Source organism: Nannospalax galili, unplaced genomic scaffold (assembly GCF_000622305.1).
Source record: "Nannospalax galili isolate Female #2095 unplaced genomic scaffold, S.galili_v1.0 scaffold171, whole genome shotgun sequence".
Classification (NCBI taxonomy): Eukaryota; Metazoa; Chordata; class Mammalia; order Rodentia; family Spalacidae; genus Nannospalax; species Nannospalax galili.
Window position 1 is genome coordinate 2,591,292 of NW_008329362.1, and position 14,800 is coordinate 2,606,091.

The following is a 14,800-nucleotide window of genomic DNA, read 5'->3' on the forward strand; positions in this document are numbered from 1 at the left end:
TTGGTTCCCAGCACGTATTCTGAGAGGCTCACCTCCTGTAACTCTAGCTCCAGGGAATCTGATGCCCTCTTCTGGACTGTGCAGGCACCTGCTCTCACACACGCACATATCTCTACACACACAAACACACACACACACACACACAAATTAAAAATAAATCAAACCTTTAAAAATAGTTTAGAGTTATTTTATTTAAAGAACTGTGTAGATATCTATATACCATGACAGAAAATTTCTCTATTAGGGAATTTGGACTCAAGAAGCTTAAATGTAAGCCTTAGTCCTGATATTTGCTAGGGGACCCTGAGAAAAGTAAGCTAATCTTTCTAAATCTGTTTATTTATAAATGGGGACAGTATTTACTGGCCTCCAAACCTCATAGGTTCATGCAAAATTTAAATGGAATAGTATACATAAAAAAACTTGTGTTAAACAGGGCAGTTGCACAAATGAACTCACAGTGGCTTTGACAGCATTCATAAAACCTGCTCAAGCCAGACAAAATTCCAGCATGGAGGGGGGAGGTGGGCATGAATTCACATCTAGCTGAGGAGCAACCAGCAACTGATAGCTGCTGGGAAACAGAGAGTCGGTTTTATTTAACAGTGTGGCCCCTGGTAATGTCGACCATGCTCCAGTGGATGGCCACACTCGCAAAGCACAAGAATATATAAGCATCCCAAACTGGACTTGATGGGTTTTAAAAAGAATGAGGACACAAAGTTAGGTAGGTAGGGAAGGCAGTTGGATCTGGGGTGAGTTTGGGGGGATACGATCTCACTGTATGAAATTGTCAAAGAATTAATAAAAGTAATTTAAAAATATTTTATTATTTTAATTTTAACTCATGTATATGAGTGTATTCCTGCATATGTGTAATGCACCCATGTTGTGCAACACCTACTTTGGTCAGAAGAGGGCATCGGATGCACTGGAACTGGAATTACGGACTGTTGTCAGCCTCCATGTGGGCACTAGGAATCGAACCCAGGTCCTTTGCAAGAGCAGCCAGTGCTCTTAACTGCCGAGCCTTCTCTCTAACCCCAATAAAAATATTTTTTAAAACTTGGGTTAACTTTAAAATTACTCATAAATGTGAGCTACTGCTGACAGGAGCAGGATGCCCTGCTGTGCACCCCCAAAGGGAGGTTTACTTCGGACTACTGTCCACAAGTGCTCCTGGTGGACTTGACTACTTTTTACATCTATGAGGGTCCTGAATTATTCTGAGGAATGACCAATCTTTCTGTCATGCTCTTTTGCCCTGAACTTGGCTGGCCCTTTTGCTCAGTGACCAGCCAACTGATTCTTGAGGCAACACCCACCAGTTCAGCTGAAAACTATTACAATCCTTTTTCAGGAAATATTTTATTTACTTTTTTTATGTATATGAGTATTTTGCCTGCTTTTATATTAAGTGCACCACGTGTGTGCAATGCCCATGGAGGCCAGAAGAAGGAGCTGAATCCCCTGGAACTAGAGATAAAGATGTTATTAGCTACCATATGGGTGCTGCAAACTGTAGCCAGTCCCTCTATAAGAGTAGCCAGTGCTCTTAACTGATGAGCCTTCTCACCAGCTCCAATCCTTTTTTTAAACCTAGGAATTCTTTTTAAAAAATATTTAATATTTAATTTTTATTTTGTGTGTGTGTGTGTGTGTATGTGTGTGTGTGTGCATAATGCCTTCATGTGTAAGTGCAACCAGGTCGTGCAAATACCCTTGGAGGTCAGAAGAGGGCGTCAGATTCCCTGGAACTGAGTTATAGACAGCTGTTAGTGGTTATGTGGGTGCTGGGAATCAAACCCCAGTCCTCTGCAAGAGCAGTCAGTGCTCTTAAGAGCTGAGCTATCTATCTAGCCCCAAACCTAGGAATTCTTAAAGATATAGTTGGTTGAGGAATGGGAACTCCTCCTGAAAATAAAGGCAAATCTCACTCCTAATACATGATTTTCCATAGTTCTTCTTCTTTTTAAAACAACAACAAAATCCCAAGAAACAAGTTCTTATTATGTAGCCCAGGCACCTAGGCACAGAAGCCCTTACCTGTCTATCTCAGCTACCCATGTGTTAGGGTTACGGTGACACCACCCCTAAGCATCATCACCTTCTCCTTTTCATTTTTGCAGCGCTGGGGATTGAACCCAAGGTCTTGAGCATGCTAGGTAAGAGTTCTACCACTGACTGAGCATGCCTGTAGCAACAAGGCGCTTTCATTGATGGGAAACAAACAGACTTTGCGCTCATGTTTTGAATGGCATTGGAACAAGCACAAGAAATCTTTTGATAAAAACACTCTACTGCATGTCCAGAAGAGGCCTCCCCCTTTCTGTTTCTCTTTTCATGCTTTCTGTTTCTTTGTTTCTGCCCTAAGAGAGGCAAAGGGTTCAACGTGATTGATTTTAAGAAAGCGGTAAAGGATGAAGCTGCTGCCACAGCAAATACCCTCATACACCTTAGATTTTCCTCTTAGACTTACAGGAAATAGAGTGTGGAAAAAGAGTGAATCAAGAAATTAAAGCAATTGCCCTAAACTGCTCTGCCCCCACTGGACTACTGCTCTGTGACATAGCAGGTGCTAAAGACTTGTTAGAGAAAATGAGTGAACTTTATTTAGTCAAGAAAAGGAAGTGCTTTGTGCCTAGCTCCAGGGACTCTTGGGCCATGTTGGAAATTCCATTAATAGAGTGATAATAATGTCAAGTCACGTTTTTCTTGGTCCAACAATTTTGTGAGACATTTAATAACAAATGTTTAATTTATAGAGAAAGGAGTTTTCTCTTCCATCTAACACTGTTTGGAAGGGTAGATAAAGAACCACTTATCTCTCATCTGTCCATCATAGATATGGGAACAGAAAATTGGAATTTCTCTGGGCATAAAACTATTTGCACACAAACCTCTGTTTTCATCAAGAAAAAATAAAAAACAAATGGAATCTTTCAAACAGCAAACACAGTAATTGTTGAAAGCAAAAGGTCACGCTAGATTAGTTTTATTGGGGGGGAAAAAGGAAGTGATAAAAGCTCTTTCTCTTTTCCTAAAACTAATTAAAGAAGTAGATGAAAGAACTTTGGTGTGGTAAACATGCAATTCACTGAAGCAGGCTTCTATTTAATTTCACGCTGGTTTACTTAATTATTGTACAAAATTCAACAGTGAGGCTAGTAAACTTGTGTGAGTGTGAATGTGCATGTGCATTGGCGCAGAGATTGAAATCTCCCTGAAAAAGCGGAAACATCTCAGATGGAGATGACCAGCAGCAACCCGGATCACATCTGCATCAGGGCGACTCCTCTGCTTTGGGTGTAATATTTATGCTTGGATGATCTTTCAGGAGAAAACATTCTCAGTGTCTACACCAACAGGCTGAAGGATACATATTTTGATATTTCTATTGACTGGGCTATGGATACTAAAAGCTTGACCATTTTGCCTGTTTCTTATTTGAAGTCAAAATGACTGAAATGACATCAGAGAGCAGATCTTGGTGGTTCTCCACTCTTGTGTTCTGCCGTTCCCTCACTTCCCAAACTAGGCAGCCTTTCTGGGCTTTAGTGATCTGTTCCTAACAGGCTGGATGAGAAAGGGTGCTCTGCTATTACGCATTAAATAATTTTTAGAGGCTAATATATTCCCAATATGGTGAAAATCCAGATCCATTTATAAATCAGCTTAGAATTGACCACACCCACGGGAGGGCAAGACGGCTCAGAAAGGTGCTTGTTATACAAATATTGATGACTTGTGTTCAATCCCCTGAGTCCATGTAAAAACCTGGATGCTATGGTGCACATCTGTAACTCTGGCACTCCTATGAGATGAGAGGCAGAGACAGGAAAATACCTTAGAAATTCATGAGCCAGCTCACCTGGCAGAAACAGTAAGAGAGACCTTGCTCGACAGGAGGAAACTTATGCCTTGTACTGTAAACCTGGCTGAGCATACATGGTTGGAGAGCTCATAGGCTCCAAGAGTCAACCTACTACTATTATTTTGCTAAATGGGCATAGCATCAAACTGCCCTCTAAGTTCTTATCTCTCTACCCATAGATTAGTGCAACTCTCAAACCTTATCAGAGAAGTTTCTTTGTGCAGTGGGTGGTGGTTAATGCAGAAACTTACAACTGGTCAAAGCTCAGGGAATAAATGATTGTGGAATACTCAGTCACAAATGGGACATCCATATCACATCCCCTCCCCCCAAACCTTAGGGACCATCAAGGAAGAGGGGACAGAAAGATTGTAAGAGATAGAGGTTGGGAGGACCGGAGTGAAACTGTCTTCTGGACCTGATAGGACCACTGCACTCACGAACTCAAAGCAGTTGTGCAGTTGTAGCTGCCTACAAAAGACCTGTGCAACATTAAGCCAGTCAACAGTCTAGCATGGAGTGGGGAGGGGCTCATGAGTCCTCACCTCTAACTAAGGAGCTATTCACAGTTGATGGCTGCTGGAGGAAGGAGAATCATTTGCTTTAAGGGTGCGGTCCCTTGTAGGTCAACCATGACCACACTCCAGTGGATGACCTCGCACTCATGAGTATACGGGCAATATAAACTGGACTTGGCAAGGGCTGGAGAGATGGCTCAGCAGGTAAGAGCACTGGCTGCTCTTGCAGAGGACCCAGGTTTGGTTCCTAGCACCCACATGGCGGCTAACAACCATCTGTAACTCTGGTTCCAGGGGATCCGATGTCTTCTTCTGAGTTCTGTAGGTGTTGCATGACCTGGGAGGACTTATACATATAAGCAATATGCTCATACACATAGACAAAAATAATAAAATATAAATTGGACTCGGTGGGCTATAAAAAAGACAAAACGGAGAGGAGGTGGATCTGGGAGAAGTTAGAAGGGGAGTGGACAAAATACATTGTATGCATATTTGAAATTCTCAAAGAATTTAAGAGGTATCTTCCTCGAAAGAGAAAAACTAACTCCCAAACGTGTCCTGTGAGTCCTGTGGCAGGCATGCACCTACAATCACATACATACATCATACACACCAGACCCCACTACACATATACATACCACATACATAAACAAAAGAATTGACTGCATCCAGATTAAAAAAAAAAACCACCACATATTATAAGGAAACTACAACTGATGCATTTACTGTCATGGCCCTTACTGATTGTAATATAACAAATACATTTAGGTGAAGTTTACAGAGACGTGCATAACATCACCAGGACAGTATCACATAGAGTCTGTTTGATAGATTTATGCCCAGAACATTTGTTACTTTCCAATATATACACAAGAAAGGAGTCTGAAATGCTTCATTAAATAGCAATGCATAACTATACTTATCTTTTAATCTTAGGCCCAAAAGATGTGTTTTTCAGGGCTTTGGTATTTGCTGATGTAAAATAAGATATAATGCTTCTATTCAAATAGCTATGTAGTCAATGAAGTTCAAGTTCATTTATAAAAGTGTTTTCAGCAATTCCTACCTTAATTTCGAGTACATTTTCATTGCCCATTGAGATCACCACCGGCCTTTCAAAAGGCTTAAACACAGGATTATGGACATAAATGAGATCAAAGTGTTTGGAAAAGATCCCGTCTAACATGAAAAAGGCTTTGGTCCTCAGGGGGAGTTGCAGGTTCAGCTGTTGCAGTGAAGGAGTGGTGCAGCAGATGATCTCTGAATTAGAGCGATGCTGACACGCCTACAGGAAGACAAAGTTACTGTCAGTGGGACACAGCCTGACAACAGCCACACAACTTCGGCATTTTGCAGCTTCAGAATCAACTAAGGTACATTGTCAAACATGTTCTGCATTTAACGCCTTGATGTTGAACTACACATTTCTGGAAACATGATAGCTGTCCAACTTTGTAAAGAACTCCATCTTCACAGGAACATAAAGCTTCACTTGCTAAGAATAAGTCATGGTGACGTAGCTTGATCTGGCCTTCATTCTGTCATGTAACTTTTCCTAGGACAACAGGTCTGTGTCCTGGATGAATGGCTCATTTTGTGATGAACAGGAGCTGGACTTCACGGAGTTAGAAGTTCTTGGTTCAGATCTCACATTTAAGCTGTGAGAACTGAGGCTAAGCCCTTTCTTAGAAACTCAGTTTCCTCACTTAGTAGTCATGATTAAAGTATTCTTCACAATGTGGGATACTTCATGGTAAAGTGCTTTGTAAATTGCAAAGCTCCATGTGGTTAGCAGCACAGCTAACAGTGTTTAGGGGATCTTAGTGTGTTTAAACTGTTACATGTTGAGTGCCAAAAAACTTTACAAATTCAGTCTCATTTACTGCTCCTGATAGTCCTACAGGTAAGTGCCATGTTATCTAGCTTACACATGAAGATAGAGAGCTCTGAAATTGCATTTTATGCAATCTGGTCACACATGTGCAGGGCAGAATAGGGCACTTATATCCAAGGCCATTAGCATCAATATTCACTGTCCTAATCCCTATGCCATACTTTTTGTTCACTATACAGCTTCTCCAAATAATGCTGTCTGTTTCACAAAGGCTCTGCTATTATTATTTCATGCCCTTTCATCTCTCATCCCAAATCTTCCTCTTTGAAATTCTGATTTATGGAATTTTGGAAAATGCAGTTTCCTCTTGATTGTACTTAGACTAAAACCAGCAACACAAAGTGGTATATTTAAGGTTAAGTGGCTGCGTTTCTCCCCCAAGGAAAAGACAAACAAGCAAAAACATCCCTTAGATTTCCTTTTCTTTGACAAGTATAGTTGGAGATAAAACAATTACTTATGCCCACAATAGCAAAAGACCTCAGGATATACATAAAAAGCACAGAATTTGCTCTTGGGTATTTTCTTCTTTACATAATTTAAAAAGTTATTTTATATTTTAAAAACTGTTGGAATCAAATAAGACTGAGAGATAAAACATGAATAATATATGACACTATCTAGTTTATGTCAAATTTAGTGTGACAATATTAAAAGCGATTTATTCCTATCAGCTTGATATTATTACTGCCATAATAACTCTCTGTTTAGTAGCAAGAACCTTGAAACTGAAAAATAAACTACAGGCTTCTGAGTTACAATGTGTATTAACAAATTAATATATATATTGTTAAGAAGTAATTATTTCTATTTTAAATGCTTTAAGTTTGTTGGACTTAAAATAGTTGGGGCTGGATCTACATATCTGGCTGAATCTATATATCTAAATAAGACCTGACCAGGGTTTTTATTTGTTAAATAATAAATGGATTCAATTCATCATGGTTGACTTCAAATTCCATAAGCAGCAGGGAACAGGGAAGAAGCGCCTATCTCTTTATGAGGCAGTATAATAGAGCAACAAATAGTGAAATAGTAAACAGTAAAAGAGATCCAAAAAAAAAAAAAAAAAAAAAACAAATAGTGAAATAGTAAACAGTAAAAGAGATCCAAAAAAAAGATCCCCTGGATTTTTTATTCCCGTCTAGTTCTACTGCACAGTTTTACTGTATATTGTGTTTGTGGCTCAAACAATAGAAGTTTGTATTTCCAGATATGTAAACGGCTAAGATTTTTCTCTTCGGCCACAGTTTGACTCTTCCTTGGTGTAGGTATTACTTGTATCTGACACCTGGAGGATTGCTAACAAAACTTTGATTATAAATAAATGACTGAAGCCAAGAATTGTTCTCTATGTGTCATCTTTCGGTGAGGGAGATGAAAGCAAGCTCAGCCATTATCTTAATAATGGAGGCTTGATCTTCATTAAACTATTTCTCAGACTTCAACTCTTAAAAAGTCACAAAACACCAAAGAGGGTTACTGTTATTTCTGTTTGGTTAAGAAAAAATTCTTGGTTGTGGAGAACTGATGTCTCCTAAATTAATAGCAGTGGTATTTTAACTTTGTTTGTGGCCATGTATGGGGATTGGCTTCAAGACCTTTTTCTTCCTGCTGTGACACCCCAGAGTACCATCTCTCGGGAATATGACGAGAATCTAATAATACTCGTTAGAAGAGATGTGATGTGGATGATTGAGAAGGTCAAGAGAAATCTCATTTGAGATGACCTCATTGTTTGGAGATTTAGTTTGACATTTTTAGTCCCAGATTGCTTTTGTAATTAAAGAACACAGTGGTTTTAGTCTTCAAGAAATATTGGATGGGGGAATTTCAAAGAAAGTGCTATAATTTAATCTATCACCTGTCCAATCAAGACTGTGTGGTGAGAGAGCACTTACAAGCTTAATTCTAAGTTGAGTGCCTATGTCCAACTAGATTGTGGCATTTGATAGCAGAAAAAAACTGTCAACAAAATGCACAAAATCTTTGGACATAATTCCAACCTTTCTGAAGTCTACATTAAAGTCACTGGTGGTTTGTTTGCTTGTTTTGGCTTTTTGAAACAGGGTTTCATATATCCCAGTCTGATCTTGAACTTGCTATATAGCTGCGGATGACCTTGGACTCCTGATCTTCCTGCCTCCACCTTCTAAATGTTGCCATGACAGGCATGTATCACCAAGACCAGCCTAAAGCTACCATTTTAATGTGATCTACTGAAGTTTTTAGAGCCCAAAATGGACCAATCACTTTTACGAATCAATTAAATTATGGTTGACCTTGCAAATAAAGTAAGGAAAGGTAGAGAAATGAAAAATATCATCCACATCTACGACATAATATAAACAGTTGAATGCTTTCCTTTTGTCACTCAATAGTAAGTGCTTTATTAACATTTGATAATGTGGTAATAAAGACAAGAAGAGTGTAAGGGCTGGAAGAAAGCCTCTATGCCTGCTGCTTTAGAAGGGGAAGGACACTACTGCAAGATCACAGGGTCACTGCCTAAGATACAGAAGAGTCAAGAAGACTGCTGTGATTTGTATTTGTGCCAGCTGTCTTGACAACTGCTGCCTCAAGCTGGGATCTTCATTTGTGTGTGTGTATGTGTGTTTGGATCAGCTCAAGGTTATACATCATTTTAGTTGTTGATTAAAAAAGAATTACCATTTGACCTATACTGCAGATTACCAGTGAGTATCACAAACCAAAATGTCCCTGTGCCCTGAAAGGAGGTGGCAGAGGCAGAGATCTGAGCATAACCATCACTCCAAGGACTTACCACTGTGTAGTTCCTTCCTGCTTCATGCACATTTATTACCAGCTTCGGGATGCCGACTGAATTCAGGTTTTTCCCAATACCTGTTATTGTGCTTCCACCACTGGCAAGATAAAATAGAAAAATGAGAGGCTGTCCCTCAAGCATTTAGAAGTTCAGTCTTATTAGACGCAATGATAACACGTTAGAGGATCAGGCGGAGATAAACAGAAGTTCAGGCCTAACTCTGCTATGGGACCTTGAAAATATATAATTTTTAAATTTGTATTTCATGAAATACAAATGCCCTGCTATTTTTATTGACCAAATACAGAGGTTTTTTTTTTTCTCTCTGAAAAAAATGCAAAGAAAAATGTACATGCCTATTGTTGCTATCTGCTGGAATTAACAGAAGCAGGACAGACTGAACTGAGGCCTGAGACACTGACCGAAGCGGAGTCTAGCAGAGGGAAAAGCTGTGTGAAGCCAGCGAAACCACACTGAGAAGAGAAGGAAGAAGAGAAAAGGAGACTCTACTGTCACGAACTGTGGCTCACCAGAACCCACAGGCACATAAGTGCTTACATACTATGGTACCATCTCAACTGTTTCCCCCTAATTTGTTTAAAGCATAATAGGATGGGATGAAATGCTTCTTGGCATGAGGTAGCACTAGATGGTCGAACTGTCCCCAGGACCTAAATGTAGTTTCCCAGTGAACTGGAAAGGTGCCTTCAAAAGAAACGCAACTAAGAAACAGCAACTAAGCCAGGGATAAAAATGCAATCTTCTAGGCCGTGCGTGGGGCGGGGCGAGGCGAGTCCGGGTAGCGGGAGGGAGGTCACAGTCTTGGCCCCATCCCAGTGCCTCCCCAGGGCCCCGAGGGTCCTGGGCAAGAAGAGAAACTAACCCTGAGTGTCCAATAAAGTTTTTGTAATTCTGAAAAAAAAAAAAAAAAGCAATCTTTTTGTTTATTCTACAGCCAAATCATCCTTCTGTCCTTCTTTTCTTATGCCTATCAGAAACTTTTACTTACCTAACAAAAGATTTGGTGGGGTGGATTTCATAGACAACGGGGTCTTCCCGGTAACTGAAGCTGCTTGTTTCTCGGTTAGCTAGGTCAATTTTCAACTTAACAGGAAACTCAGCAGAGATGGTTTGAGCTGGGGTATAACATTCAAGAATACTGTTTGACACACTGAACAACAAAAAAAAAAAAGAAAAACGGAAGAAACAAAGAGGTAAAAAGCAGATATTAGCTATATTATACATAATTTACAATTATATCCATAAATCAAATATAACTTGATGGCTCCTAAAGGGGGAATTTCCTGAGGGGGTCTAGAAGAGAAAAGCACTTTTCAGTGTAGGCTGTTTACATTTGATTAGATCCCAAACTCAGCCTTGTTGGCGGTCAAGCATCCTTCAAAGTACTTTTGCCACTTGAGTAAACAGTTCTTTCAACTAAGGAGAAACACAACCTCCTTCCAAGCCTAACCTCACCCATTTCTTCCCTACAAGTGACTTTTTCTAGTTTTCAATTTCAATAGAAATTCTTATTTTGATGTACTTTCAGTGACCAGAGCCTCAAGCTCATTGTATAACTAGGTAAGATTTATCACAATAAAAGGGTGGATGGCAAGACGAAACTCAGAAGGGGGATTAACCAATAAAAAGGGAAGGGTAGAAAGATTAGCAAGAGGGAGCAGATGGGTTGGGGAAGGTGAGAAGCTCATCATCAGGAGAGTAAATAATAAACACCTCAACTTCTCTCCATATATATCCAAAAAGAACGAACAGTTTGATTTGTTAGGTACAGGTGTTAATTCAACCTGGCAGATACAACAAAAACTGACAATACCTTTTTAAAGTACATGTTTTCCCACCAATCGAAATGTGTCTAGAATTCCCACTGTTTAGGTACTTTCCGGTCAGAGTGAGTAAAGTGCCTCCAGCCTGAGGACCGTAACTTGGAGAAATACTTGTTATTACAGGATCCTGAATGGGTGGCAAAAACAAAGCATCATCATTCTAAGTAGGACATAAAAACCAAATATCCTGGTCCATGAACAAAGTAAGGCTTAGACTTACTACGTAGGAAAATGTACTGTATTGTGTTGTTCCTCGGCTGTTTGAGATAATTATGGACATATTGAAGTGCTCACTCATCGTAGGACCAACTGTGCATTTCAACCTGAACAAAAAGAGAGTTTAATGTGCTACAAATCTACATTCATTTTCTGATTTGGCTGGCTGTTATATGGGACACTAACTCCAAATTGTGAGCTGATGACTCTGAGCATCAAGAAGTTCCAGGGAAGCATTAGGACTGAAAATGATGTAATTCTACTTTTTGAACTAGTATGCTAAACTTTATTTTGCCTTATTAGGAAACTTTAGGTCTCATCATTGCAGACTTCACCAGTTGAGAAGTGCATGATATCTTAAGCATATAAAATTATGTGGATGATGTTTGACAAAGAAATTGTGTCTCAGTAGCATATGAAGCAATGTGCTAGCTATGGATGAATCAAATCTCAAAGTATGCCAACAGGTATAATCTCTTTATGATTATAGTTGTCACATGTCTCTTTAACTTGCTTAAATAATAATAAAAAATTGTGTAGGTTTTCCATAGAATTATTATTATTATTCCTAATATTATTATTGTGTGTGGGGATGGGGAGAACTCAAGTGTGTGAAAGCTAGAGGTCATCCTTAGGTGTTGTTCCTCAAGAGCCGTCTACCTGGGTTTGAGACAGGACCTCTCACCGGGACCTGGAGCTTGCTGAGTAGGCTAGACAGTCTGGCCAGCAAGCCCTAGGAATCCTCCTGTTTCTGCCTCCCCAGTGCTGGGATTATAAGTATGTGCCACCACACTCAGCTTTATAGATGGGTGTCAGAGATTAAACTCAGGACCTCATACTTGTGTCACAAGCAACTGAGCCATCTCAGCCCTTCCCCGCAAACTATTTTTGAATTAGTAATCTTATAATTCTGAGAAAGTTTAAATATAATTTGGTTTACTAAATAACTTCTAAAAAGATAGAATGAATTTGTTTTATTTTTACAGATACTAATTTACATTACAATAATTAAGGGCTTTGCAGAAAAAGGGACATTTCTAGGGTGAACTGGTTTTGCCTTTGGGCTAGCAAGCATGACATTAATTGGTGTTTTACCATTAACTGGTAAAATGAATACAGTAAGATCTTTCATAACCCAGGAGTGAAATCTATTAGACAAAAACTAACTATTCTATAAAATAGGGCTAACCATAAAGATTCAACCATCAAAACTTTAGTTGTTGTTATTAGAACAGAACCAATCATTTCTGGATTACAGGTTCACTATGGAATTCAGGGCTTTTAGAAAGAATATGTAGAATACAGTAGGATAAGCACAGGCCTTGCAAGGGTCAGAGGCTGCCAGCTCTTACCAATTGCTTATTTTTGCTAAGCTGCAGTCTAGCTCTCTGAACTTCAGGCACTTCTTTTATAAAGTAAGAGTGGTACTGACACCCAGGAATTGGAGAATGCCCCATGAGCTATACAACCTGCATAGCACAGTGCCAATGCATGGTAGCTAAATGGAAATACAAGTTCATCCAAAAAGAGTGTCAAAAATGTGATTCAGTGGTTTTGAAGCAGAGTATCTATATTGAACTACTTACTGATTTTTTTTTCTGGGGGTCTTTTTGAGACAGGGTCTCCCTGTAGCCCCAGCTGAACTGGATCTCACTATGTAGACCAGGCTGGCCTTGAATTCACAGAGACCCGCCTGCCTCTGCCTCCCAAGTGCTGGGATTAAAGGCGTGTGCCACCACCCCTAGCCTGCTTACTGATTCTTATAGGAGTGGAAGATGATATTTGAAGACTCTGAAGAGGGTATGCCACTTTTTCAAATTACCCATCTAATTTCTGAAGGGTTTTTTTTACCTTAGTGGTTCTGGGGCTGACAAGAAGGCTCAGCAGGTAAAAGTGATTGTCATACAAGCCTAGTGACCTGAGTTTGAGCCCTGGAAAAACCAACTCCCAAAAGCTGTCCTCTGATTTCTGTGTGCCATGGTACATGTACAACTGTACTTACAGATACTACACACACACACACACACACACACACACACACACACACACACACACCACACAGGTAAAAATAAAATTCAACTCCAACTCTGTAAGAAAGAGTAAAACAAACTAACCAACCAAAAGAAGAAAATAACTCCTGGATACTGGCTTATCCTTTTCTTCACCTAGGACCTCTCACCGGGCCTCTCTCTTCAGTCTCTTGCACAAATGAGTTTACAAGAACAAAACCAAACAAATCTTCAAGTACTATGACAGGCCAAGACCCTTTTTCATTCATGAATGAACATTTCTCAGTAATTTTTAAAGATTTTTACAAACACTGATTCAAAAACAAAGCCCATCTTCCAAGCCCAGCCCAGCAAAGCACACTGAGCGCCTTACGTATTGGCCGTGCTCTCACTTAAGGACAAGGTGCAGCTCTCATTGCTGAGAAGAACTTTGGTCTTCCTTAAGTCAAATTTATTATTCTTCTTGAATCCAAAGTCCCAGCCACATATGGTCAGCATGGTCCCTCCTTCAAGGGGTGCACTAGTGGGTAAAACCTACAAGGACAACACAGAACTTAAAAAAATATCCAGTATGTTGTGATTTTTTTTTTTTCATATTGTGGAAAACAAACAAAACCAAACTAACTACATAATCCCTTTAAAAATATTTTTTATATATTTAAAATTTTCTCTGTATGTGTGCATGTTTTTGTGAGTGTCTGACATACGTGTGCCAGTACCACAAAGGCCAGGAGAGGACATCAGATCCCTGGAGTTCGGATTACAGGTTGCTGTCAGTCACCCAAAGTAGGTTTTGAAAATTGAGCTCAGGTCCATTGGAAGCACTCTGAACTGCTGAGCCACCTTTCCATTTTTAGAATATGTATTTTTAGCCGGGCATGGTGGCACATGCCTTTAACCCCATTACTTGGGAGGCAGAGGCAGGCGGATCTTTGTGAGTTCGAGGCCAGCCTAGTCTACATAGTGAGTTCCAGGACAGCTGGGGCCACAGGGAGACCCTGTCTCAAAAAGACCAAAAAATAAAAATAAAAATAAAAATAAATAAATAAATAAAATAAATAAAATGTATTTTTAAACAGTTCAAAATTCTTCCATTCTGCCATAATCCAGTAAAAATCATTTTTTTCTTAAAGTAAAAACCTCATGACTTCCTGAGCAGATGGAATGGACATTAAAGCTACCCGACATGCTGATGAAATGGCTGCTTCCAGGAGCTCCAGACATGGAACCAAGAATAGGCAGCCTGGATGGGACTGAGGGATCCTTGGGAGAACTCATATTCCAGGGCTCTGTGGGGAGGGGTGAACACAGCTTGGGTACAGACTCTTACTACCCTGTAGTTTTGATGGTAACTTCATACCAAACCGATCCAAACTCCTTCATGGGAACTATAAGCCAAGACCCGATATATACCCTCTCTGTGCCCAGCTGGGTATGTGTCACATGCTATAGTATTCTCCATACAGAGAAGAAAAAATACACAATAAAAATACCTCTTTACTATTCCTTGCTTTCTCAGTGGCATTCAGCAACTACTATGGTATATTCAATGTACAGGTGCCACTCATTCAGTCTCTCTCTCTCTCTCTCTCTCTCTCTCTCTCTCTCTCTCTCTCTCTCTCACACACACACACACACACACACAAACGCGCGA

At 39.8% G+C, this 14,800-nt stretch overlaps 1 protein-coding gene across 13 annotated transcripts in view; it reads right to left on the reverse strand.

Annotated features, from left to right (window-relative positions):
* Met (MET proto-oncogene, receptor tyrosine kinase) overlaps positions 1-14,800 on the reverse strand; it is a 116,495-nt gene that overhangs the window by 34,701 nt on the left and 66,994 nt on the right. For all 13 annotated transcript variants that reach the window (XM_029565563.1, XM_029565580.1, XM_029565554.1 and 10 more), the window contains 6 exons: positions 13,520-13,680; positions 11,142-11,244; positions 10,912-11,048; positions 10,087-10,248; positions 9,075-9,174; positions 5,462-5,680 (listed from right to left, as the gene is read on the reverse strand). In XM_029565563.1, the coding sequence (XP_029421423.1) occupies positions 5,462-5,680; positions 9,075-9,174; positions 10,087-10,248; positions 10,912-11,048; positions 11,142-11,244; positions 13,520-13,680 (882 nt within the window). The remainder of the gene's footprint in view (positions 1-5,461; positions 5,681-9,074; positions 9,175-10,086; positions 10,249-10,911; positions 11,049-11,141; positions 11,245-13,519; positions 13,681-14,800) is intronic.